This window comes from Chiroxiphia lanceolata, chromosome 1 (genome assembly GCF_009829145.1).
Source record: "Chiroxiphia lanceolata isolate bChiLan1 chromosome 1, bChiLan1.pri, whole genome shotgun sequence".
NCBI classification, from domain to species: Eukaryota; Metazoa; Chordata; class Aves; order Passeriformes; family Pipridae; genus Chiroxiphia; species Chiroxiphia lanceolata.
In genome coordinates, this window is record NC_045637.1 from 24818981 (window position 1) to 24846777 (window position 27797).

At 41.0% G+C, this 27797-nt stretch overlaps 1 protein-coding gene across 5 annotated transcripts; it reads left to right on the plus strand.

Annotated features, from left to right (window-relative positions):
• Window positions 1-1858: 1858 nt before the first annotated feature.
• CDH17 (cadherin 17) lies at window positions 1859-27797 on the plus strand. Of its 5 annotated transcripts, none has more exons than XM_032675727.1 (18): window positions 1859-1973; window positions 4497-4566; window positions 7302-7400; window positions 8057-8194; window positions 9724-9862; window positions 11066-11224; window positions 11869-12068; window positions 13515-13646; window positions 14486-14636; window positions 15363-15578; window positions 16868-16944; window positions 18249-18440; window positions 19667-19911; window positions 21631-21761; window positions 22690-22926; window positions 24827-24943; window positions 25050-25166; window positions 26652-27797. In XM_032675727.1, exons 2-18 carry the CDS (start codon window positions 4522-4524, stop codon window positions 26756-26758), a joined length of 2502 nt encoding a protein of 833 aa, XP_032531618.1. In that variant the 5' UTR covers window positions 1859-1973; window positions 4497-4521; the 3' UTR covers window positions 26759-27797. The 5 variants fall into 5 exon arrangements, with proteins under 5 accessions (XP_032531618.1, XP_032531625.1, XP_032531633.1 ...); XM_032675734.1 differs by lacking the exon at window positions 1859-1973 and adding an exon at window positions 4069-4116; XM_032675742.1 differs by lacking the exon at window positions 1859-1973 and adding an exon at window positions 4081-4113.

Genomic DNA, 27797 nt, shown 5'->3' on the forward strand with positions numbered 1-27797 from the left:
GAAAAAGGAGTGAGGGAGAAATGACAGACCTGATAAATGGGAAGAGTGAAAAGGATGTGACTAATGATATGAGAAGAGTTGTTCCTGGAAAAACCGACTCACTGAACAATGATTCACACAATGAACACCTGGACATTTGCCTTTTCTTTGTTGGATTTACTCAGAGAAATAGCTGGCTCGAGGAACCACTCACACTGCTGAGTTTGTTCTCATGATTTTATCTGTGGCACCCTGTTATGACTGTTGTAAAGCCTTAAGTGTTTCTGGACTTTGTAATGAATTTGACGTGGGAGGTTTTTTTTTTCCTGTGTGGTTGCAACCTATAAGCAGTTGCTCTGTGCCTGGAAAACTATTTCAACCAGAGAAAGACACTGGGTATGAGAAGCCTCCCCTCTTCCAGTGGCTTTAAAAAATAGAGGCATTCAATGAAGCATATTAACTACCTTACATTTCTATATTTGCATTTCAAATAACACACTGTACCTCCTAATAATTGGACTTGCAAGCAGAGATACTACTATCTGAAAGACAAATGTGAGACTTGTTCATGTGGCTCTGACTTCTGACATACTGACTTGAGTTATTCCGCACTTATGTAAAGGAGGGCTAAAATGACATCAGGAATTTGTGAAAGTTAATTTGGTTTTGCTGCTGTGAATTCTTGCTATTTTGAAACTAATACTCCATGTTGAAAGTACTGCTCATTCATATTCAACTAGTACACGATTATTCTATGTGTATGTACTTCAAATCAACATATTTCCAAGAAAGTTCAATTCCCTCCCCTTATTATATTTACTTAGAATCATTAACAATGAGTTTTAATGCTTTATTGATGCTGGTTTTGAACTGTGCTCTAAAGAGCTAGCAGACTGCTAGCAGACAACTTTGAGAAAGTCTGAATCATTCTGACTGCATGAGCAAATGGAGAACAGTTGTCTTTGAAAGCTTGTTGAAAGCACAGCCTAGAGGTGTTTTCCTGGAGAAACAAACACTGATTTCGAGGGAAAAGGGTGGTCTGAAACACAAAACAGAAAGCTTAACTTTCCCCAGAACTGTACACCTTTGAGCTGCAATCAATTCTAAACACTTCTTTCTTTAGATGCATAATTCAGAAAATAATGTGTTGCACAAATGTTTTCTTACCAAATATATTTTATTTTTTATTTGTTTTACCATAGTTCTTTATGGTCCAGTTGATTTCAGTCCCTTTAATGCAGGTGTCAAAATACAGAGACTAGTGGGGACTGGTTCTCTTGAAAGGCTGTAAACCTAAAGAGACATGAAATATGACACTCGAGAGAAAGGAAGGATTACATCCATTATGAGATGAGTATCTGGAAAAGGGCAAATAGAGCGATTTGGCCAAAGCTACCTGAAGTACATCTGTGGTTGAGCTCAGACAGAATTTGAACTTTTTGAGTTGAGAACTAACAAATTATTCTCATAACTAGGCTGGTTTCTCCCCATGCACAGATCTGCTGTGAAAACAAGCCACCTTTATGTCCAAATTATTGTCTTCTGAACACAAATTATTTCTGCAGCTGGGAAAGTAGCAAACATTCTTCAACCAAGGCCCATGCCCTGTCCACTCCACCTCCTCTTCTACAGAAAGGCTGACTTACCCACCGGAGCTCCAACCCACGCCCTGAGTGTTCATTTCTCACAGCCCCACTGAAAATAATTACTTCAGAGAGAAAATCACAAAGGACCTAAAAATATTGAAGGCTGTAAATTACCTTGGAGCTACACTGCTTCCTTACAGGGCTGCTGTTTCATACCACACCTAGTCATTAGTATCAATAATTCTCCATGCAGTTAATGTTTGAGCTGCGGAATCTCTATAGGCAAGTCCGAAGAACTATAAACTGTGTGGATAAGCACAGACAGACACTGCCAACCTGTGCAAAGGTGATTCCCACAGCTGAAAGAAAGAAGCATTTTTAGAGCAAAATAAGCTTTTCATGTCACAGGTAAGGGATGATCTAACTGCTACTTAACAGAAAGATTTTAAAAGCTGAAACAAGGGTTTTGTTAAAGGATTTTCAGGCAGTGTTGGGAACTCAGTTGTCCCTGTGAAATGGATGACTGCTGTGCTAAGGCTTAGTCTGGTTTGTATTTGATTTGGATCGATTTCCTCTGTTTTCTCTTTGCTGAATTTGAACATCTGAAATCAATCAACTAAAGAAAATAGTATTTTTTTCCATGGAACCAAATACTTGTGATTGTTACTGATCTTTAACCTCAGGGAATATTCTTTGTTCTCTGAATGTTTATTATTGAAAGTCACTGGGATGTTTCTATGATGGTTATCCTAGAGATTTCTGTTCAGTCATGAGAACCATAAGGAATTATTAGGAATAGAGTATTGAGATGAAGCTAAGAAATGAAGGAGAAAATATGGCTCCAATCCTCAGCCAAACTCCAGGCTGCATTTAGCTGAGCTGATACTATTCTAGTTCTGAAGCTGCCTATTACTGAAAACTTTTATATGAATCTATATATACTGAAACTCTATTATGAGTGACAGAGGAGTATGTATTTTGGGTCTTTAGTCCTTGGCAGGGCAGTGCTTCATGAGACTTGGTTAGAGTTTCCAGTCAAAAATTAATGTTCAAGGCCTAATCAACAGGTACTTCAAATGGCATGACATAAGGAAAGGATGTTTATGTTCAAAGAGAAGGAAATAGCAAAGGCACTCATCATGCAAACTATGAAATGGCTGTATTTCCACTGTTGCATTTCATAGTTGGATCTGGGCAGAAGAACCCAGCTGTGACACAGTGCTGTAGGGCAGCCACACAAAGGAGTGCATTTTCCAGCATTTTCTGACCCCTCTAGTAAGGCTGCATGTGTCCCTTCCTCAGACTTTCTCCTCTCCATAGTAGGCCTTGCTCCTTCTCTTTTCCCTTAATGCAGACCATGGTATCCCAGACCACCCCGTACCCTTTTCTCCTACCTCCTGCTGGCCTCCGCCAGTACTTTTAGCTTCCTGGTGTCCCTCCATTGCTGGCTGGCCAAGGGGCATATAAAACTGTGCCTCCCTTGCTGGGCACACGCTGGGCACAAAATGCAGCCTTATGCCTTGGGTCCTCTGTCCCACCTGGCTCCCCAGATTAGTAACAAATGAGTTTTTTGCTATTAAGTGCAGCTGAAACTGGCCAGTGTATTCAGAAGAGAGCAGCAGGAGGGGAGTGGAGAGGCTGTTGTACAGGCAGAGAAATTGAAAGAATTTTCATTGACTATCTAACTGAAATATCATCAGCAGTCCTGGCTCAAAGTGTCCTTCCAGGGGCTTCAAAGTGTCTTCTCCTTCTCTCTGCCCTGCCTGTAGCACCTCCTCTGGCTTCAGGAGGGCAGTGAGGGACCAGCTCGACAGGCATCCCTGCCAGGCAGCTACAGGGGGCTCAACTTCAGCATTCGTTGCCTGATAAATTTAATTATTTTCCTGGTCACTTCCATTTTCAAAGGAGTGTCATATTATTTTCTTCCAGTACTCACACATTTAGCTCCAGCCCAAGGAAAGAGCCTAACAATTTCAAAGGGTGTAATCGCACACACATATAACCCTGCTTAGAATGGGATCTGGAAGATAAAATCCTGTAGCATGTCCTAGAATGAGTGCTAGAGAGAACAGTGATGTGGGCAGTGGTTTCTATATGTACAGGTCCCCTTTTGGGTCAGCCACTGAGGAAAGAAAAGGAGGGGGAAGAAAACAGCATAATGAGAAGCCCAAGCAGAGAGGTGTTTGAAGGGAGCTGTGCCTCCACACTGTGTTCTTCTCCCTGGGAGGCTCCATGGGACAGAGCTGTGGTGGCTGAAGGATATTCACAGAATATTCTGAGTTGGAAGGGATTTCATTGTGAGAAACCCATCTAGTTTTCAGGAGGATGTAACACAAGTCGCGGAAGTGCGTGCTCAGCATTTCTCTGAAATTTGAGGAGACAAATGCTCCTCGGACTTGGAAATTTAATTTCCAGTAACTGTGTTTTTTTAAGGGATGCAGATAACCTCAGGCTTCCTCTGCATCTGCAAGTTGAAGCAAACAGTTGTTTTTTAGGAACCAGAAGACAGATACCTCAAGAGTAGTCCCTGAAAGACTTTCATCTTATTGTGGTTGTGTTTTTCCTGTGAACATGTTGTTGTGTTCAGCAAAGGGGAAACGAAAATGGGGCTTGTGTGACAGAATCATTGTAACAATCAGGTTGCATGGCTTAAATTTTTGTCCTGGGTTCAATCTCTGACAGCTCTTTGGGACTCTCACAACATGTGGCACCTCTTGCACCATTGAGCACAGGTCTGATGGGCACAGACTTCCTGGACAGCCTGGAACACCAGCGGTCTTGCCTCTCATGGGCAGAGCTGCCCCTGGTCCTTCAGAGCTCACTCCTCAGTTCTCTCCCTGCAGCTTCAGGAAAGCTCAGCTGTTGCCTTAGTTTGCAAATAGACTGGGCCAACTCTATGACATTAAAGTGACTGTCATCTCTTCTTTGCAGGACCTGAAGCAAAGCATATTCCAGTATGCTTAAGCTGTGTGGACTTCAATTTCTACTTGTCATTCACTCGGTGAGTTACAGGTTTTCTTTGTTTGCCTGGGAGCAAATGGCAAAGGTTACCTGTGAGCCTCTGAACTCTAATCCATGGGATATGCCAGCCTGCAGGTTAGGCTGGCAGTTGTGCCAGCAGAGGGGCTGTAACTCTGGCTATGGGAGGGGGGCCCCAAAATGTGTATGCAATCTCACGGCCAAAAGCTAAGAAGACATCTCAATCATTAAGAAAAAAACTTTAAAAAGCCTGAAAGGCACCAATTTACCTATTTTACCTCTTGTGCTTCATCTTTAGACATCACTGTTTCCAGTAACTAGATTTCATATTTGAAAAGATTTAAAAATGCTGGAATAAATCACCAAACAGTGAAGACATCTGTATCATGTGTTCTCTATTATAATCCATACGTGTGATGACATATTAAATGTATTCTAAGACATATAATGGCACATAGTTTAAACTGTGCACATTAATTATGTATCCTCATTATTCTGTCTATGTGAATCCCTTTTCAGAGGATTTTCTGGAACTGAAATATATTAATTATGTTATTTATGGACCTCATGTATTAAATTCAATAGATTTAACGATGTTTGTAAAGGCTACAGCAGCGGTGGCTTCTACTTCACAATTGAAATTAATAGAAAAGGTTTAAAAAAAGAGTAAAATTCAAGTTCAGTAAAAAATGCCTTAGAATATGGACACCCTGAGGGGTGGGAGTGATGTGCCGTAGTGAGCACCTCCTTTTTCCTTCTTATTGCAAAAGCTGCTGCCCATGGCAGTGCTGACCCCCCCCATGCAGCCACTCCGCAGGCGTTATAGCCATCTTCAGAAGGGATGCCACTGGATATGGACCAAGGAGTAAAGTGTCTTTTCCCTTTCACTCCTGAGTAGTGATTCATGTTATAGACATAAGTTTGAAGATATTTATGGTCCACATAAAATAGTTTTAATCGAGAGAGGTGATATCTCTTACTTGCTTCACAGACTGCACTTTGAACTTGTTGGGTTTTATAGCATCAGCCTTTGTTCCTTCACGGCAAGGAACAGGATCAAGCAAAATCTGTCCACAAAATGGCCCTGAGAAATGCCTCCAGGCTGTGCTCACTTCTGTGACACGGGAACAGCCTTAGCAGGTCAGATTCAGGGTCCTGTTTCATGTCTGTGGCAGAGACCAGCAGTCAGCATTTAGCAAAAATAGTAAAAGGAAGCTGTAACTACTCTTTCCTGAATGTGTAACTATTAGATGGCTTTTTTTCATATTTTTCTTTTGACACCAGAATTCACTAGCATCCCTCCCCCTCCTTCCCCATCTCTCAGAGTACTCTGCTTTTCCTGTTGGCAAAGGGATTCCCAAACCCTTGTAGGTGAGGAAGGCAGCATCTCTGGCTATTATTAAGGACAATCTGACTTTATTGAAACACCACTTGTGACACACACACACAGAGCAGTGCTTTAGGGTAAATTGTGCTGAACTTAGCTATGTTTTTTTCATAGGCAGAATTAAGTTTTCCCTTGGTAGACTGTGCTTTTCTGTGAGAGCTTGAATAGCTGTCCCAGCAGCAATAGGACCAAATCCAGGGGAAAAGTCATGCAGCAGAGAACACGCACTCCCAGAGCTCAACTCCATGGGCTGTTGGACAGGGTGGCCCTGGGACTCTAAATGTGTAAAGCATAATAAAGTAATTTTTACTCTGGAAGAAAGGGAATTTTACCCATGCAGCCAAATGATGGAGCCCTAATTCTGGCAGGCGGATTCTCAGCATTGGCAAGACAGGGAGTGAAGAGTAGGTATTCAGGGGAGTTTGGTCTTGCTTTTGGAGAAACAGGTAGATTATCTGAACTGCAGTCTGAATTGTCTTGTGTGCAAGGGCTGCCCTCGGAGGCTCATTTTCGCTTTACCTTTTTTGTTTGAAAAAAGGAACAGCCCTGAAACATTAGGGCAGAAATGTGTCTGGAGGTCTTGGGGCACTAGGGAGTGGCGGTTATAACACTCATTAAAAAATCAGCAGAAAAAACGTGATGTGAAGATATTGCCAGACATTAAGAAAAAGACAGAGGCTGAGGCAGAACCATATGGTATTTTTGCCATCAGGTAAAAGACAAAGATCAGGAGGACATGTTTGCTCTCTCTGTGGCTTGCATTCATATGCAACTGATGTGAAGGCACAGGGCTCTAGTGACTGGTCCAGATGGCTATGGCACTGAGGGTGATGAGGTAGGGGACCCAGAGAGGTCCACCTTGTTCCCTTACAAAAAAAGATTTGAATTACTGAGGAGATTATGAGGGGTGCAGTCCCCATTCCTCCCCATCCCCAGATGTGGCATTGGGCCTCCAGACATACTAGTTGTCACAAGACCTTTTGACTCCTAGATGGGACATAGATGGTCCTGCTGGGGACACAGAGGTGATACAGCAACGATTTTCTAAACTTTCTTTTGGTCTCAGTCTACATTCATCTCTGCTACTTCTGTTTGCTGTTGAAGATAGATCAAATCTCAATTAATTATGTAGTGGTTAGAAAAGGGCAGGGGCCAGGTGTTTGTTCTCAAATTAATTAATAAGTAACACTGCTTTTAAACATGGATGTGCACTAAAGAACCTGGAGATGTTCAGTGCAAACCAGCAAGAGTCTCTGCTGTTATACTATAGCAAAATAACTTGCAAGAAGCTCAGTAATGGAAAGCTGCTGTTTATGCATGGTGACAGCAGACAACCCTCAGCTGCTTTCCTCTATTCCTTTCTCTCACAGGCTATGTGCCTTAATCTGGGGGACCTGCATGTAACTGGGCCTCTGAAGGACATGAATTTCTCTATTCCAGAAGGAGGGGGTGTGCGCATCCTTTACCAGGTAATCAAGTGTCTCTTGTTATCCACTCTGGTCAAAACCCCCACAGCCTGCACTCAGAGACCACATATGGAATGTTGTCATCTGTGTTGGTGGGAAGAACAGTCCCCCAAGAGGATCTGAAATTAATTTTTAATTCCTCTCTCTGGGAATTCGAGAGTCTACATGCAAACAACAGGAGACAACCCCCTCTATGAAACATATTTTTAAGAGGATATCCTAAGACAGGGATTAATAAAATCAGCATTCCTAGGGAATGGGTTTCCATGTAACTTGTGTCATCATTTTCCTTTGACTCTGAGGTTTTCTTCTTCCCAAAGCCATAACCAGAGGACAGATCCAGCTTCCAGGCAAATGGAGAATGTGTGTCACTATTTTCCATTCCCGTGCTCAGACAAAACCCTGTCCTAAGCAGACGTTTGCTTTGGAAACAAACTACAGTTGGGATTTCTTGCAGCATTAAGGAAATAATATGAAAATTCCTCTGTTGAGGATCAGAAAAGAGCAGATTTGTTCGAGCAGACTCTCAGAATATCATTCTCCCAGCCAAACACACTTCTGGCAATAGATTTTAAAAGTCATAAAAGCATGGAATGATTTTTATTGTGGTGAAAACATTGAAAAAGGATGATTTTCCCTCTGATTTTTTTCCATTTTAGTTCACATCTGAGCCACCTGCTGTGAAATTCAGGTTGTCTGGTGATACAGATGGAATAATAGGCATTGCGCCGGAGAACGGCATCCTGTATCTCAATGGGTCTCTGGATTGGGAGACCAAACCCGTGCACTGGCTGCAGGTAAAGACTCAATGAAAATCAGAAAGAGAGAGTAAATTCGTTCTCTTTTGGTAAACCTGAAATTAATAGAAAACTGTTGAAATTTCCAATTCTTTATTTTGTCTATGTTTACAGACAGCATTTTCACTTTTGACATTGAGCTTTGCTGGAAGACACATGGTTTCATAGTTCTGAAAGGCTGCACAGGAAAATGCTCCTTAGCGGAGAAAAGCTCTGTTGAGAAAACAAAAATTATCCTGATGCCAACACCAGTCCTTTAACTCTCTTAAAATATGGGAATACTTGACTGGAAGTGAAATCTGGCCTCATGAATGAGTTTTGTTTGTTATCCCTGAAGACTGATAGGGTGAATTCCATGTCCGGAGTGGGAAAATAAACTATTGTAATCTATTTAGGAAGGCCATAATCTGCATGGTAACAAATGGTGTGAGTAAAAGACATTTAGACAGAGAGATACAGATCTAACCTATGTTAGATAACAGCAGAAAGCTGTTTTGCACATGTTGGAGTCTATTAAAGGAAAAAGCTTTGTATGCTTGTCCTGCTGTTGTACCCTTTTCATAAGGATCTCATTGTAAACACTGTTGGGTGTGGGACAGCGGATAGGCAGTCTTTTGGTCTCGGTATAGCCTTGTGCTTTTATTCTATGTCAAAAATGGTGGTGTTTTTTTTTGGAGGCACTAACAGCTGAGAAGGAAATGGCCATGAGAGGATCAGTATTTGAACAGACAAAGTACATGATGATTTTTTTAGCTAACCTTAGCTATCTCACTTAAGTCTAACACTTCAGGTTTAATGGTTTCAAGTTCTCAGCTCTAAAGCACCCTTGGATTGGAATTAGAGAGGATAATTTTATATCTCCAGACATTAATCCTAAGCATGTGAATCATTTATAGACAAGAAGTGATGACAGAACTAAAAACTTATGATTTTTTAGGCATAAATAATCATGATTTTGTCTATTATGTGCAAATAAAATAAAGTCTGACAGATGTAGTATGTACTTGGTGCTTTAAAGTCAAAGAATGCTGGAAAATAAGAAGTCAAATTGTTTGAAAAAAAAGTCATTAAAAATAAGAATTAATTTTTCTTTACTAATCTTTAGATCAGCCTATTTACCTGGTTGATATTTATAATAACAATTATTTATAAATGCTATATCACGTTGGATTTTCTACTTGTTCTTTAGGAAGTATATGCTTCTGTTTAAAGAAAGATGTAAATTCTGAGCTGTGCAAAAATACAAGTTGTCTACTGAACCTGGAAGTGAGAAACTGTCCTCTGAAAAGTGCCATCAGAAGCACGAGTGGGTTCTTTTGTTTTGTTGGCATTATATACTGCGGTAAATTATTGTCGATGAGCTACAGTGGCAAATTTGTCCTTGTAGAGGGAGCTACCCAGTGATGACTCTCACCAGACCTTATTCACAGTAGGAATGACTTGACATTTGACATCCTTATGTTAATTTATGACTTTTAATTTACCTACATGAAAATATTTCCTTGCTGTTGCTTCTTTTTTCAAATCAGGTGGAAAGTCTGGATGCAAATGGAAATGTAGTGGAAGGTCCATATGCTGTTACAATATATGTGGAGGACATCAATGACAACCCACCAGAATTCGACCAGATAACATATTCTGGAGTAGTGAGGCAGAACTCTCGTCCAGGTAATTATCTTAATAGTTAAATATTATAGTTTATAGGAAGGTAGGTAAATTAAACAGGAAGATAAAGTGGGTGCTATATTTCAACAAGCTACAAAATTACCGGTTTTCCTTCCCCCAGGACTGTGCAAAATAAGGATGAAAACCTGTATAAATATGATAAAAAGGCAAAGAGGTCACCACTATGTAGTGCAAAGAGATGAGTGTAATCAAAAATATTTCATAGTACTTATTGCTTTGCAAGTATCACTTAGCAGGCAAATATGACTGGTTTCTCCATTGCACTGAAAAAAATTCCTGTGCTAGAAGGATTTTAAAGTTTAAAGGTTGCCAAAGACCACACAGAAAGAGAATGCTAAAAATATGTAACTCTTTGCACATCAACGAAATAAAATGCCAGGGTACATATGGGGTACGTGTTTTCTGTGACTGATGCTTCTCAGAACATGGACTGAACCTTAGTATTTAGAAGAGAATCTTAGATTATCGATTACAGTGATCCAGTCCATAAGTCAGGAAAATATCAAAGAGCAGTTTCATCTTGGAAATGAAACAAAAGACTCATACTGCTGTTATCACTGTGACTATGGACACAAGAAGAAACTTCCACTAAAGAATATGCATATAAACCTCTATGGGGTTAGAAAATCATTCTGAAATATATTACCATATTCTTAACTGCATGCAAGTCAGAAATATTTTGAAATTTACATTGGTGCTCGAAAGGTAAAATTTGAGTTACATTACCATGTATTTCTATATTTTTTTCACTATATAATTGTTCCTTTGACTAAAACTGTGTCACAGCTGTAGGTCACTTTTATAGAGGTGCTTTGGGTTGAACTGATTTGTGTAAGAACTGCAAAGTGTCCTTAAAAGAGAGATACCAGTGAGCTGCATTCCGGGTTCAGGTACTCTTATGTGGTAGATAGCTCTCTGCTGATTTAACTCTGTCACCTTCTTCATCTACTGATCTTCACATCTACTATGATCCTACTGGTGGAGATGGGAGGAGGGGACCTGTGGGATGACATGCAGTCAGTGTAATCTCTACACACAGTCATGGCTTCCCATGAGAGATGAAATATGAATTAATGGCACTTCCCCATAAGCTGCCTTTCTGGCTTGAGAGCTCTGCCTTGAATGGACTATATGTTGAGGTTTCAGTCTCTTCTCTTACCACTTTTTCTTCTCTAACCCAAATAGGCAAGCCTTTCATGTATGTCCATGCCACTGACCGCGATAATCCTGCAACTCCCCATGCACAGCTGACGTACAGCATTCTCCATCATTTTCCCAACCCTTATAAAGAAATGCTTTTCCAGATCGATAATGTAACAGGAGCCATCTCACCGAGTAGGACGGGTATGTAAAAAGATTCTTGTTTTCAAAGAGCAAACATGAGTTCCACGGTGTACATAGGAACAAAACAACACAGGTCTGATGTTACATTCTGAATAAATGTAGTCAGTGGGACATACTCCACTGAGCCCCTGGTTTTGGGGAACTTGTTTTGTGTCCCACCAAATCCAAGAGAATTTAGCAGAAATGGATATTGGGATCTAAAAGTACACTGAGAAGAGAGATAGATCCTCTGGCTCACAGGACTACACTATGTCATATTTTGGGATTAATTCTCTTCCTTGAAATCTAGAGAACAAAAGCAGTAACATGAAAAATGCAGAGGAAACTCAGCCAGCCATGTGATCCCAACTAAATTGCAATGATTTAGAAATGCCTGTCTCTTCTGCTGGGCTGAAGAAGTGCTTAACTGGAGTGAGGGCATCTGCACAATATGAGACCACAGCACAGAGGTCTCATAGGATTACACCTACATGATGCTGTGCTGCATCGTTCAGAGAAACTGCTTGCTGAGATTTGTCACAGAGGACCATCTAAGGAGTGAGTCTGAAGCAAATAAAGAAACAGTGCATGAAGGAGGCAACAGGGAGATGAAACATCCCTACAGCCTCTGCATTGTTTCACTTGGCTCTTTACTCTGTCTCTAGGCTCTTATTACTTAGATCCTCAAAAGCAGGACACCTTCACACTTGTTGTTTCCGTGAAGGACATGGCAGGAATGTCAACAAATGCTTTCACCAGCAGTGCCGATGTGATCATCCATGTGAAGGAGAGCCTGTGGAAAGCTCCCCCCACCATCCGCATCCAAGAAAACTCAACCCAGGTCCATCCTGTCAACATCAGCCAGGTAGGCTCCTTGGCCACACTCCCTGCACTTCTTGGTGCCACAGAGTCGTTTCCTCCCAGCTAACTGGGAAGATTCCCCCACTACATTCAACATTGGGCTCTTCAGAAGGACTTCAACACCTCCCAGTTATTTTTCATATGGTATCCTTTGGAAATGATTGTTAGTGCAGGTCTCATTGACTTATTTTTAGTATGAAAGTTAACAATTTGAAGGTGACCAAGATACAGTCAGTACAAACATCAGAGTGATTGGACTTTGCCCTTCAATTTAGATGCAAAGTCCAGTCATGGGTCCTCAAGGCTTTGGGCAAATCAAGAGTTAGTCTGTTGAAGGTTATTTTGAGGTTAGATTCTTCCAGCTGCAGAAGAGCTTGGCAGGGGAGAAGCTCCACAACAGCCCTGCTGTGGGCAGTGCCCCACACTCAGGGACACCTCATGTGACCAGTTTTGTATCATGTAGCACACCTGCTACACCAAAAGTACCTAGGGAGGACTGAAACATCCTCCTTCACATCCTGCATTCCCATGGTATTCCTCTTTTCACAGTGCAAACACAAAATATTTTGCTGATAACTGCAGACCAATAGCAATGCATACAATCAGTACATATTAACTAACAGGCCAAGAGCCTTTCAGAAATATTTGTCTTTGAAAAATGCCTTGGCACTGACACCCTCAATGCCGTCATCCCTCGAACATGGCAGGATTCCCTGGGTCCTGTTTGCAAGAGTAACCGACTCGATGCTATTCTCACTAGTCTCAGTGACAGACCAAGGAAGTCCAGGGTGAAAACACTTGGAAGAAAGTTTACCGTGCAATGGTGAATCCTTTCTGGGGTCACTTGTATACAAATTTCATGTGGCAGCCAATGACATGTTGATTCTACCCAGAGGAAAATGAAATGCAGTTGCTGCTATATAGTATGAAACATAAAAAGTAATACTGACTCCTTCATTAATTTGACAGTCTGTGTACTTATTTCATTTTAAATCCGCAGCACCCCAGTAAAGATTCTTCATCACAGACTTTGATGCATGCAAAGAGTGTGTACACACCTATGTGCAGATAGGTACCAGATATTTGTTTTGTTGTTTCACTTCTCTGAATTACAGGTAGGAAGAACCAGTGTAAGGAGATGGAATAAATTAGTGTCAATTTAGGTCCATATCACAAAACCCTTCCATAAAAAAAAAAGTGTTGTAGCCTATCTGGACGGTTGGAGAAACTGGGGTACAATGGCTTCACCACACAATTCAGAGAGCAGAGGTGGATTATCAGTCTGATTTTCTGCAGTTCATCCCAGGAGCCTGCCAAAATGTTATTTTTCTGGCTTATGAAACTAACAGGAATGCAATCTTTTCTGTTTGTGGTCCAGAAATGATCCCTGTTAAATCTCAGTCTGCACTTCTGACTTCGTATCCTGACTTATTTTTTTGGTTTCTTTTAGGTGCAGTCAAATGAGCCAAATGTAACTTATGACATTTTTGAAAAAGAAGAGGTGTCCAGGCTCCCATTTTCCATCAGTCAGGATGGGGTTATTTATGTGACCAAGCCATTGGACAGGGAAGAAAAGGATACTGTAAGTAAACACATAAAATCTTGCTGATGCGAGAGACCATAGCTGGAAAGTGATTATTGGTGTGGGAGTAAATATGAGAAAGCTCAGTAGAAAGGACAGAGGGGGAAAATGAATAAAAGCTTTGTTTCTTACCCCTTCTGTTTGGGAATGACTTGATATATACGGAAGTGCAACATTGTAAACAGCCTTCAGGTTGTTACCCTGTCACTGAGCTGGCAGTAGCAATCACTGCCTACAGCATATATACGATGTACAACATGGATCATCTATGGCAGGATTGTAGGTGCATAAGCAAGAGATAGGTGGTGGCATTTGTGAAGGGCAGGAGATCTGGATGTTTCAGAACTGCTTCAGACCTCAGGAGCCTCAGAGATCTCTCCACACCAGAAGCAGAGTTTAACTTTGAATTGCAACTGTAAAGTTACCTTGAAGTTTCCCATCTGGAGGTCTTTTAGACGGAAAACCCTCTGTTCCCTTTTGTTCTTGGAGGAAATTTGGGCACAGAATAGGCCAGAGATCAGATATGCTGGAGAAATTCTACCTCCAGGTGTAACAGATGAATTTGCAAAGTGACAAAAAGGAGCTATTCTTGCTTTTCTTGAATTTTTGCAAGACCAGGGCCAGAGTGCAGTCAAGGAATTTTAAATTCTTTTGAGAACTCAGACCTCAGCCACTGAGAGGTAATGGAAGAGTTCTGAATTAAACAGAATGAAAATACTGAACACACTTATGAGAGGATACTTCATTTGTGTGGAACGCTTCCCCAGTTACATATTTAAATGTCAAATATCATCACAATGGACATTAAAAAAAATCTAATCATGCCATTCTTATTGCAGTATACGTTCTTTGTGATCACAAAAGATAACCAGGGAGAATTGGTGGACAAGCCTTTGCAAATTCATGTTATTGTGGAAGACATTAATGACAATCCCCCTGTGTGCAAGCAGGCCCTCACTGTAATTGAAGTTCAAGAAAATGAAGTTGGAGGTAAGAAAACAGCTTCTATTAATTTATACACATCATTCTAGTCCTGTTATTGTTTCCAGCTGAGTGCAAATGAAGGTAGAAATTCTGATCCCAAAGAGTAAAATGTAGGTCTCCTAGACAAATGTTTTCCCATGCAAATAGCCCTGTTGTTTTCACTTCAATATTTTATGTGGAAAGGATTTCAATAACCTGAGAAGGGCAGACCCAAGACACCTACTACAAAAATGCTGTTCCATTTAAAACAAAAAATTGCATTTTCTCACAGTCACAGTTTTGGACAACTCTTAGAGTGTAAAAAGAAAAACACCTCTTTTATTACTAATACAAGAAATAATGCTCTAAAAGTGGTATGAGCCCATTTTCCCTTGTCCAGATACTCCTCAAGGACTTTGACTTCAGTGGACCATTACTCAAATTTGTCCCTAAATCTTCACATCAGTTATTTGGTTTCAGGACTGAAGTGCCTGTTGTCACAGCCACTTCTTCTGATCAAAATACGTGGCCCAGTCCTTCTGGACTGCCCCAACCCTAAAACAGTAGGTTGGGATGTTAAAAGAAAAACTCCCAGAAGTGAAATTATTTTGTCTGTCACAATGTTTTCCATGCAGTTTTATTTTTACTCACCCTCTACTCTTTGCATTGGTATCACTGTTGCCAGTGTGTACCTCTGTGGAGAAACAGGACCACTGCATTATCTGCCTGACTCTGATGTCTACTCTGCCACAGGAAGCAATATTGGCACCCTGTTTGCTACAGACATGGATGAGGAGAACACCCTTAACTCTCGCCTGCGGTTCAAAATCAAAAGTCAGGTTCCTGAAGTTCCCACGAGCAATTTGTTCTATACTCAGCAAGAAACCGGGATTTTGCAGTTAACTGGCCGTTCCTTAAGCAAGCTCTATGCATCCAACTATTCGTTGGAGGTGCTGGTGACAGATGGAGGTATGTAATGCCTGCTGTTAAACACTGGAATAGCTCTGTTGACACTGGCATCCCCCATGCTCAGTGTCCAAGGGATGTGAGAAGACATGGAAGATTCACTGCACGGGCAGTAGCGTTGAAAACTACCTTGCTCTGTTGTGGTACTTGCCTCATTCTTGAGACACAGGACAGTTAATCATGATTCATAGTGCAAGCATGAAAGGAAACCAGCTCTAGGTCGGAGTGTGGCTAAATTGGGAAGCCAATAAGTTAATAAGTTAATAAGTTCTCCAGTGAGAGATTTCCTTCCACAGGGTAAAAAAAATGAAGAGATCATGATTGTGATTTTCCCCCAAAATCTTTCAAAGGGACTTGCTGAAAAAAAAAATCAAGATATTAAACACAGCTGCTCAGCGGTCCAGATAACGTATTTGAAAACATTAAGAGCTGAAATTAAACTTTGAAAAGAATCTTGTCCATTATGTAAGTTCCCAAGAGTTTGTGGTTCACTGAATGGAAAAGAAATTGAACTCCATGCTAAAGCTTAAAGCTTTGTGCTGGAGTCCTTATAGCTAAGCAAAACTTATAGATGGAGGAACTGGCATGTAAAGAAAGCAGTGTGACATGTCTGTAAATGAAATAGCATCATTTAGGCAGAAGATAGAAAACTTTGCAGAGGGAAAAGCTGGTGGTTTGTTTTGGATGCTTATTGAGATTTCATCCAAACAGTTTACTTAGAATATTCCTTAACTTTCAGCTCATGAAGCACATCTGTAAAACACTAAAATCCAGCTATATATGAACAGCACATGACCAGACATTTTATGCTTTAAACCCACAACTCTCCTTTGCTATGGATGCCTTCTGCTCAGGTAGTGCTTAGATTTACACAGATTTGAAGTTTAAGTCTGGCTGTAACAAAAACGAGGGTGCTGCCTGATGGCCTGCCAACAGGACAAGGTAGCATAGCAACCCAGGGCTTACTTTTTGACACACAAAAGTGATACTGAGAAAGCTAACACAATTCACAGCTACCATCATCCTGGTAAAGGGATATGGTTTAAAAAGTGAAGGACATAAAATGAAGCAGGATGGGATGATGCTCAAGAAATTGGAAAGGTGAATGGTAAGATAGACTGAGGTCATCAGTGACCAAGAGATATTTGAGATCAAGTGCTTCTTATAACGGCAGGACTTTGCTTGGATTGGGCAATCTGGCAGTGCTCACTTTTGCTCACAGTGAACCGTTTTGGAGGAAAGTTATTTTTGGCAGAGGGGCTGCTGTGACATTGTTTGTCTCTTCCATGTAGCATTTGAAACAATCTGTGACGTGGAAGTACATGTCATTGACATCAATGATCAAATTCCCATCTTTGAAAAATCAGATGTGAGTATTTTTAACATTGTTTTGGATGCTTTTGACAATTGTTTGAGTGTATGTTCAACGTCTGTAGAATGTAAATGGGAAACTAACCACTTACAGAACAAGTAACAGAGTAATCCACTACTGAAAATAAAGGCAGAGTATTGCTGCAAGCCTGTATATAGGCTCTATCTGAACAGTGAACACTGGGACTCACTCACAGTTAATTCTCAAATTTAAGGTGATTTGCTTGGTGGAAAACCACATGTACAGAAATAAATTATTCTATTAAAGCAGTTATTCTATTAAAGCAGAAGTGTAAATTCTGAAGGAAAAGGGGGGAAGAAAAGCTTTTAAAATTAATTAAATAGCTAATTGGAAAAAACCTGACATCGCCCAAGTTCCCTTCCAAACACAGTATTAATGCACCCAAAACAGCCAGAAGGTGGATGGAAATCAAAGGCCCTATTTGGTTTGACTAGGAACAGTAGTCCAGTGATCCATGTCCAAACACATACCTGCTGGCCCTCAGTTCCAGAATGGGCATCAGGCTCTTGCCTTTTCCTCTGGTGGAGGTGCTGGCATCTGGTAGAGAGACCTGCAGACCTCTTGTGACTTCTACCTGATGGCCCAAGACTCCCGTGCAGACACTGAAGTGGCTGAAGTGCCTACATATAGGTGTCCAAGCTCCCACCATTCTTGTAGGCAATGCAGGCAGTGGGCTCAGGACAGCTGTCTGGCTCATCCAGTGCAGGTGTCCTTTTTGGAAAGCTTTGTTGCTTTTGGGGCTTTGCTGACTGCATTGCCCAGGTCTCTGTTGATGGCAATGGGAGAATGGTCACATGCAGACTAGGTGGCTACATAGCAGGTTGTACACCTCACCTCAAGGCCTCAGTACTGGAGCTGGTCTCAAGATGAAGCTTCTGGATGAGGGCACACATCAATCAGAGTCAATGGAGCTGAGATGCTAATGTGGCAACAGTCTATGGTGCATAGAGCAATTAAATATTTAACAGGGAGTAGCCAGAGTGCTCATGGGGTACTGAGGAGCTGTGCTGTCCATGCTGCTGTGAGCACTGCATGAGCCACATGAGTGGTTACAACAGAGGAGGTGAAGGATTGTGAATGTTGCCATACTAGTTGTCTACTCACTAACATAGATCCCATCACTTTTGACAAATGTGTGGCTAAAAACTTCCCTCCGTCACTTGGCTGCTGTGGATTAGAATACATTCATGTCTGTGGGTTGCAAACTTGTTGTAGTGCTCAAGTTTTTGTCCACGGATGGTGCTTGGTGTATCATGTTTCAATGATCTCTCTCTCTTCAGTATCACAATGTGACCATTGCAGAAAGTGTCCCAGTAGGAACTGTGATATTAGAAATTCAAGCTCACGATGGAGATGAGCCTGCCACAGGGAGCTCCCTCATCATCTACCAAGTGAAGGAAGGAGATCCAAACAACACGTTCATCATAGACACTGATGCTAAAACAAACCGAGGGTTCATCAAGATTAACAAGGTGAATAGATGGATTCATTCTTCTCCTTTATTGTTATTTATTTGTCATAAACAGTAACAGCCTTGGTGATGATTTGCAGGGAGTGGTGTTGGCTAGTGGAGGGGTGAGGACACTCTAAACATGGTGCAGACTGCAGAAGGCTTCACTCTTGGGGTCAGGCACTGTACCTGTGAAGTGGTCACCCCCCCCCCCCCTGTCCTCCTGTCTTTCCTGTCCCCTAACCACCAGCCATCAACAGCAGCTCCCTTCACCAGCTCGGCTGCTGGCTCCTTCTCCAGCAGAGAACGAAGGCCAACGAAGTAGGTCCTTTTGCGCCATAAAGACAAAAAATTGCATCATTTGAGTGATTTTGCAGTTGCACAGGAAAAGAGAAAACCAGTTAAATGCTTCCATGAGCTATGGTGGTAGTGGCGGGTGGTGATGGGGCAGGTTCTCCTCCCTGCTGTTGCTCTGGGCCATTGGTGGCTTTTGCAATGGGAGGTGAAAGTGAGGCCAGCAAGTCTCAATGTCAGGATGGAGAGACACTTTGTTCCTGCTGAGGGAAACATTGACTGCAACAAAGCCAAGGTCAGCGTGTGCTGCATTGCGTGATACAGCTCATATGCTGAATGCTGGAGACACGAATACGAGGAATGCTTTTGCTGTGTCCACGAACTTCAATGGCAAAATTGCTCTCCCTTTGAAATTAGCCTTCTTAAGGTGCTTGGACTATGAGCCCAGAAAACTTATCACTCATTTTCCAAGGGGTACCATGTTGTATGCAACCAGTTCATGTGCTGCTGGCCAGGCCAAGGGCAGGCAGATGCAGCGTTTGGTGGACCATCTTCAGGATCAACCTCAGTGTCATTTTTTTCCAAGGAGGCAATTCTGAGAAACTCTGCAGTGTAACAACCCTTGCATGACCTTTGGCACCCAGAGGTCCTTTGAGGCCTTCTCATACAGAGCTGTAAATACTAGTCCTGTAAACAGGATATAGTTATTAAACTTAGGCAGGTGGCAACATTATTAGAAAATGCAGTTGTTGAGGAGGCCCCTAAACAGGCATATGGTTTCATTTAAATTGACTGTTCTCAGTATCATTTTTCTCCTGACAGCTCTCCCTTGTTTTGTCTGTATCTGGGATGCAATCTCCTCTTTGAGAAGAGGGGGACTTTGTGGTTTCTCACTGGAGCTCTTCATGGCAGCAGGGTCATTGCTTAAAGCACCTTTTTCTTTTTCTAATCCAGGCTCTTGATTTTGAAACAAAGCCAGTGTACAACCTGGTGATCAATGCCACAAACCCCGAACCGCTGGTGCCAGGAGTGCAGTACAACTCAAGTTCCCTTACCTTGTTTAAAGTTTTCTTAACAAATGTGGATGAGCCACCTGTTTTCCTCAAACCAGTTTACAAAGAAGAAGTGTCTGAAGACATTCCTGTCAATACCCTGGTCATGACTGTGGAGGCCTATGATCCTGAGGGGGATTCTGTACGGTAAAAAAGTGTGACTGTAATTAATTCATTGAATCATTGAATTTAGTATTTCGAAAATTGTTCTAAAGAAGGTACGAGGAAAATATGCCCAATATTTGGCATGCAGGAAAATACTTTTTTTTACAGAAATCATGTTTCCTAGTAGAAAGCAGAGGTGTGGTGGGGTGATGGCCAGTGACCCACCTGCTGGACGGTGCTTTTCTGACCAGATTTCTCTCTATACTGTGACAAGCATCAGCCAGCGGGGCCCTTGAAACAGGAAACCACTAGGGAAGAAGGCTAATATATTTCTCCAGGAAAAAGGCAGAGCTGGTCTGAGAATAACAGGTTTTCCATATCCGTAATGCCTTTAACAAATGAATGAAGAATATACTGCATACCCTTAAGAACCACTAGGAGAGTAGCTGCTCTTCATGTCACACAGGAAACCACACATGGCTTTTTCTCCATCAAAACACACAACCTCAAGTCTGCAGTTAACAATTAATTAATTTTCTTTCCCATCTGTCAAAGATAATAAGCCTGCTTCTACTGCTAATGCAAAGCTCTGTACAAGACAATTCCTGTGCCGTGTTGCATGGTGTAAATGTACCTTACACAGTAGAGTCAAATAGGAGAATTATCTGGGGCTCTTGCTGCACCATTCTCAGCTGGAATGCTGAACAAATCAACAAATAGTTATTGAAATGTAACTAAAATTTAGCAAAACACCAAGTAGTTAATAGAGTTGTAGAATATAACTCTTAGGCCTCCAGTGGATTTTTATTCCCAGAGGTTTCTCATCTGGCTTTCTACTTTCCCCTAACTTTTGGCAACTTATCATGTTTGGCCTTCTGTCAAACTGGTTTGAAAGTGAGCCACATAGTCCAGAAGCTCCAGGGGATGATGACAGAGACAGATGACAAATATTCACAAATACATAAACCACATTTGGGCTAAAAAATAGATTAAAGAGCATAAAATAAAAAGTATAAAAAGTAGAAGATGTACAAGCACGTTAGCATGTTGTTTCTAATGTAAGGGGTACTGAAAGAACAAAAACTTTGAGTGAGAAGATCAGGTTGCTTCTACTCAAGCAAGTGCCTGTGCTTTAACTGGCATATTCATGATTAAATTTGTATAAGTAAATACCCAGAGACCTTGGTGTTTTTTTAAACAATGATATAAAGGCAGTTGCGTGGTGATGTTTAAAGCACACTCTGCTTCAAGGCTATCCAATGGTAATTGCTTCTGTCAAGCTTCTCCAGACAGGCAGCAGATATCCACTGTAGTCCAGCTGGGGATCCTGTCTGAAATAGGGTGGCTGGCTGCACTGCTCCCTCTTCCCCCCGAGCCTTTGGCTTGTGCCCCCAGTGAAACCAAGGCATGGGAAATGCAATGAGGAGAGAGTGACATGGGATTGGGACAAAGCACAGTTTTGGATCAAAAGCTCAGGAACACCTCAGGTTTCACAGTTAGGAGGAAAGTGAAGTTGCAAGTACACAGACTGGCATAGTGGTGGTATTTCCATGGTTCTGCTCTCACTCTTATTCTGGATGATTTTAGCCTCTCTTCTTCTGTATCTCCTGCTTGGCTGTAGTACTGTGACTTTTCCAAGAACCCTGTCTTTGAGTACAGGTGTAACCAAGGTGCTTGGCTAAAATCAGTTTGCTTTGTCAGATTCTTTTTCTGCTTCAGAATAGTGTATGTGATTTTTTTTTCCCCTGTTTCTTTCGAAAGATACTCCTTAGAAGGTGATGTGAAGAAATGGCTGAGAATTAATCCAACCACTGGGCAGGTATACACTGCTTCCCGTTTGGATCGAGAAGAAACAGAAACGTACACAATAGATGTTGTTGCAACAGAGCTGAGTAAGTGACGAAGCAACCACATATACACACAGAGGAATCACCTGTCCTTACTCTTTTATGAGGAATTATCATACCTCCCATGACTAAACCCATGAAAAGTACAGGAACATGTATCCTTAGATATACATCCTATGATGTATCCTTAGAAGTAAATATTTCTTAAGATTTTAACTTTCTTGAAGAAATCTTGATGCTGTAGGTAATGAGGATTAAAACAGTTTTCATGAAGTTAGCTACCACGTGATCTTATATTTGCTTGAGCCACATGACATATAAAGAGGGTTAGAATTTCTTCAGTGTTTTCAGCTTCAACATTTTCTGCCACTTTTTCCTCTATAGCTGTAAAGATTTTAATCTTTCTTATAGATATCTTTAGGCTTCCTGAAAACATACCTGGAGAGTAGTCTGCAGCCTTGTACAGAATTTCATTCTATTATGAATAAAACTAATATGTTATCAACTCTGAAATATATTAGGGTTTATAATCCCAGCCATTAGAATCTTTCAATATTGACTTGCATTTCCTGTATACAGAAGAGAGGTGTGAAACTTAAGGAGTTTCATGCTTAAAAGAGCTCCAAAGAGCACTGGTCACCTTGGATATGATCACTTACTAGATATGATGGTCTGTCTGCCTCCTTACCCTTGCTAGCGCTCTGAAGTGAGCAAGAGCTGGTGATAAATAAACCATACTTGTTAAAAAGTAGTGGCAACTACCATGAATTCCTCAGGTCCTCCTGAGACCTTACCTCTGCAACCTTCAGACACAATGACACTCTTCACTTCCTTCCAGTTTTTTCACCAGCTTTGTTTCTGTCCTCTGGACATGTTGATAGTTATTGGTACCTCTAGAATAGCTGCAAATGCAACAACCCAGCATGTGAATTCAAGATGTCCATGTAACTTTGCATTCTGTTAAACTCTACAGATAATGCAGCTCAGAAATCCAGAACATCCTTGATTCTCCACTTACAGGATGTGAATGACAACCTTCCATATTTAGTTAAGGATAATCCTGCTTTCTTCTGCTACCCGGTCAGGGGAGGAGAGAGAACTCTGATTCAGGCTACTGATGCTGATGAACAGTGGTTTTATTCAAAATTTACGTTTTCCCTTGCGGATGATATTAATACAAGAAATAATTGGGAAATCTCAAAAGTCAATGGTAAGCTAATACAGCTACTCTTACAATGATATGGGACTCTCTTAGTACTCTGGGAAATATAAAGAAACATTTAATTCCTTTTCACTCCTGTTATTGCATATCCAGTATTCCATGTAGAAAAAAAATTAGGTTGTTGAGAACACCTAAGTCATTAATTATTTTTTTCAAGAGATGACATGTAGTATGTTGCAAGCTAAAATCTCATGAGTACTTGTGAGAGGAGAAGCAGGTAAGAGTGACACGTACTATGTGCTTAAGGACTACACATCACTGATGAAAAAGAAACAGAGCAGTTTGCAAACTGTACATTTCTAACATTTCCTGCGCAAAACAAAGTCGTGCCTCACAAACTGAATGGAGCTCTTTGAAGGAGGCAATAAACACATGGATAAGTGCTTGGATGATAGAGCCTGTCTGAAATCATAAAATATGTTTGATGAAGTGTCCCACTAGAGAAAATTGGGTTGCCATGGTGTTAAAGGGAGAAGTTATGAAAGGATAAATAATAATTTAAAATTCAGGAGTTGGAGTAAATGGTCAGCTCTTGCAGTGAAGGGAATTCATCTGTGGTTTTCCAAAGGTTTTTTTGCTAGGATCTGCATAATTCAATACATATGGGTATGCTATGAGAAGCCAAAATTTACTCATTATACAAAGTTATTGGAGTAGGAACCAAGTGTGAAGAATTTCAGAACATTCCAGCAAGACTGAGTTGGCTGAACAACAACATGGCAGATGCTAATGGACCCTGGACTCACAAACTCACTTTTGAAATCATGGGTGCTGAGCTGGCCATTATGAGTCAGGAAGGCAACCTGTAAGCAGTTTCATGGAAACGTGAGATCAATTTATCAGTAGTGTTCAGAAAAGCAGATCAAATATTGAGAATTACTAGGAAAGAACCAGAGAAGATAACCAGAGAACACCATTATGCCCCTGTATAAATCCATGATTTGTTCAAATATTGAATTCCAGTCTCTCTATCTCCACAAAGATGCAGTATAACTGAAAACAGGTTTAGAGTAACAAGGATAATGAGAGTTATAGAGTAGCCTGATATAAGAAAGTGCATAGGAGCAGCAAAGTAAGCTACTACCTTTTATCTTGGAAGACAGTAGGGAAAAAATATGATAGAGAGTTATAAAATCATGAATGCTATGGTCAGGGTGCCAAAGGTTCATTCTTTGCCCTCTCTTCCAGTATACAAACCTAGGAACCTTAAATGAAGCTTGTGGAGTTATTTCTCGTGCAAATAGAATGAGGAGCTAATTGACTTTGGAACTTGCTGTCACAGGATGTTGTCTAAATTTTCTACAAGTTCAAAGCAAGAAATTACATCTTGCTCAAGAAGCCCCTGAGATGAAAATTGTTGAAGGAGGGCATTAGGAAAAATAAAATAAATGCTCGCAATCTCCACTTGATCTAAAAACATGATCCTGACATTAGTAGAACTTTGATCTGATCTTAGTGGCTGTTATAGGCTTTTCCAAATTTTAAAGTGTCTCAGATGCAACAGTATAAGTGGGCTAGAAGGATGGCCCATCCTACTAAATTACCCTGTGAACAATTTAAGATAGTATTGGTCTCTATGAGTATAAAGGGCTATTCTTGGTTTAGATGTGATGCTATCAGTGTTGCACTACCCAATGTCAGATTTGGGCTTGCGTAGAAATCGGGAAGGAAATCCTATGATTGTATTATGCTGAAGGCCAGACTAGGCTTTTGGATAATCCCTTTTTAATTCATGTCTGCAAGCCAATGAGACCTTGGAAGACAGGGGAAAACAGGAACTACCATCACGTGCAAAGCAACCTTAAAAAAAACACATCTGCAACTGGTATGAATGTTGAGATAAATTTCTTTCTTATGCTGACATGAGTGTCCCATTTCCTACTTACAGCTACTCATGCTTACCTCTCTCCAAAACATCCTAACTTTGAAGAGAAGATTTATAACGTTCCAATAATACTTAATGACAATGGAAAGCCAGCTTTGGAAAACAAGGTGCATCTTAAAGGTATACTATGCACAGAACTACTAGTTTCAAGACAGCATGTATATTTATGACTAACCAAATGTAACTACTAAACTTCTCATTAACCTTATGGTATTTCTTTTTGCAGTAAACATATGCAAGTGTTCAAGTGAAAACTCGTGCTTTATTGAAGTAGAACGTGAGCACTCCTGGCCAACCGCTGGGCAGGCAATTGGGATTCTAATTGCAGTCCTGCTCATCATTGGTAAGTCACTTTTCTTGGTTGATTTGAAGCCAGATCTCCGAGATACGATGGTGCTGCTGCATTTCTGACACTAATTCACTTGTTGGATGAAATTTTGTCATGAATGCTGCAGAATGAAAGAGGGGAGATCTCATGATTGTGTACCATGATTGCTGAAAACTTAAGTGTTTGGTCTCAAGAAAAGCTTTCTTTACTTTGTGCTTTTTAATCAACATACAATGGCATAGCAATCAGCTAGGACAGAAGAAACTGCTGCACTTGTAACATATTGTCACTTCATTGTTACCTACTGCCTTTTCTTTGTCAAGAAAGGGATTGGAGCCTTGTCTTGGGCACCCAGATTATAGTGACAATATTGAAGTTTCCAGGGATGTCATACTTAAAATATCTGTACCCGTAGCTTATAGTTATGATTTTATTCATTTATTTCAACTTTGTAGGTTTACCTTATTCATATGGAGAGTTACTCTGAACTGTGGGAATTTACATGAACAAAGTATAGTTACATTGTTAAGCAGTACTGAATGGTATTATGTTCTTACAGGCTCAAGCTGATGCAACTTCAATAAGTAGCTTAAAACTTTTTTCAAAACAAGACAAAATATTTTTTAGTATTAGGATAGAATAGAATATTTCAGTTAGAAGGGACCTACGATGATCATCTAGTCCCATTGCCTGACCATTTCAGGGCTGTCCAAAAGTTAAAGCATATTTTTAAGGGCATTGTCCAATTGCCTCTTAAACGTTGACAGGTTTGGGGCATCGAACACCTCTCTAGGAAGCCTTTTCTAGTGTTTGACCACTCTCTCAGTAAAAAAAATGCTTCCTAATGTCCAACCCAAACCTCCCATGGTGCAGCTTTGAACCATTCCCACATGTCCTATCCCTGGATACCAGGGAGAAGAGCTCAGCACCTCTCTTCCCACTCCTCATGGAGCTCTAGAGAGCAGTGAGGTCACCTTACAACCTTCTTTTCTCCAAACTAGACAAGCCCAAAGTCCTCAGTCACTTCTCATAGGACATTCCTTCCAGTTCTTTCACCAGCTTTGTTTCTGTTCTCTGGGCACATTCCCATTCCTTAACATCCTTCTTCAATTGTGAGGCCCAGAACAGCACATTGTGCTCAAGGTGAGCTGCACCAACACTGTTACAGTGGGACAGTCATGTCTATCATGACAAACATGACAAATCCCTGCTCAAAGGGAGGAAGGCCAAAATAGACACTTTGCCATCTGATCAGATCCTAGAGGTGAAATTCTTCTCTGGGGGAAGGCCTCTGAGCCCCAGGGCAGCTGATCCTGCCCACCAGCTCCTTGGGTCCATACTATTGGTCCAAGGCTTCATGGTCATTCCCCAAAGCTGTTTGTTTCTATTCAAGAGGTAAAGCACCATGGATATTACAGTGCAGATGGCAGGGCCCTTGCTGAAACCTTTTTTTAGAAAGTTTTCTCTTTCCTTTACTGATGAATGCTCTCTGTTTTTCAGGTGCCATTTTAGGGGGCGCATTTTTCCACATGAAATACAAACAGAAAAATGAAAAGAGCCATCACAAAGATGCAACAGATAGTGCTGAACTCAACAGACTGACTTAAAGACTGTTTCGTCAAGTGACAAAATGTGGCAAAAATGCCCTTTGGGTTGTGAGTAAGTGAACTTTGCAGCTCCCAAAGCCCAGAAGTCTACGATCACAAACTGAGGATAAAAACATGTTAAAGCAGACTCCCAGGGGTTTGGCCTCACTTTTGTATGTCATACTATTCAGTCACAAAACAAAACACATACACAGTCTTCAGCAGCAGCCACTATAAACATATCAGCTTTGACTGAAGTGTTAACTCATGACAACACCAAATGCTGAGCTCCTGCAAGGGTCAAAACATGGGACAATCCTTCTTTGTTTGACAGCTGAAGTAAATATGGACTTTACAGAGGACTACATTTTATTGACCTGCACGTACTTGTCTCTTTCCATCTCAGTAAGTCACTGAATAGCAGATAAGGGAATAAAGTCCTGCACTGCCTTTGAAGATGTCCCATGAAACGATAGGAATCTCTCTAACTCTCAGCAACGGAGGTCCTAAATATATTGCAATATGTAATCTGTCCTGGGCCATGCCTGCTTACATTATGCTGAATTTGTACTAACTATGTGACATTTCAGTTTTTCATTTTTGATACCCACAGAGTAGAACCAGTTTGTAAAGCGCCATGGCCTTTCATTACAGTTTCCAAGTTAAAAAAACAAACCATGCCAAGTCATGTAGACTTGGGTAATATGCTGTTGTATCAGACTGCTGCAAATATTGCTCTTGCCCCCTACACATTAGACAAGAATAAAAATGTTCTTTAAAGGTTTTAGTGCCTGCTTATTTTATAAAATGAATTAAAAAAAAAGACAGTGTACCTGACAGCAAACCATTGCTGCTTGGTTATCTATTGTATTTAACCCTCATTTTCATGTAATACAGATTAAAAATGGCTCTTAGGCGAGTGATGTGTCCAACTGATTGAAGATGCAATGATTGCTGTAAGCATTTCTATCTTAGTTACAGTAAAATGTACTTGAGCACAGGATGACACTCAGGAAAGGAAAGCCTTTCTCCTGACAGCATGCCTATAGAAGGGCATTTT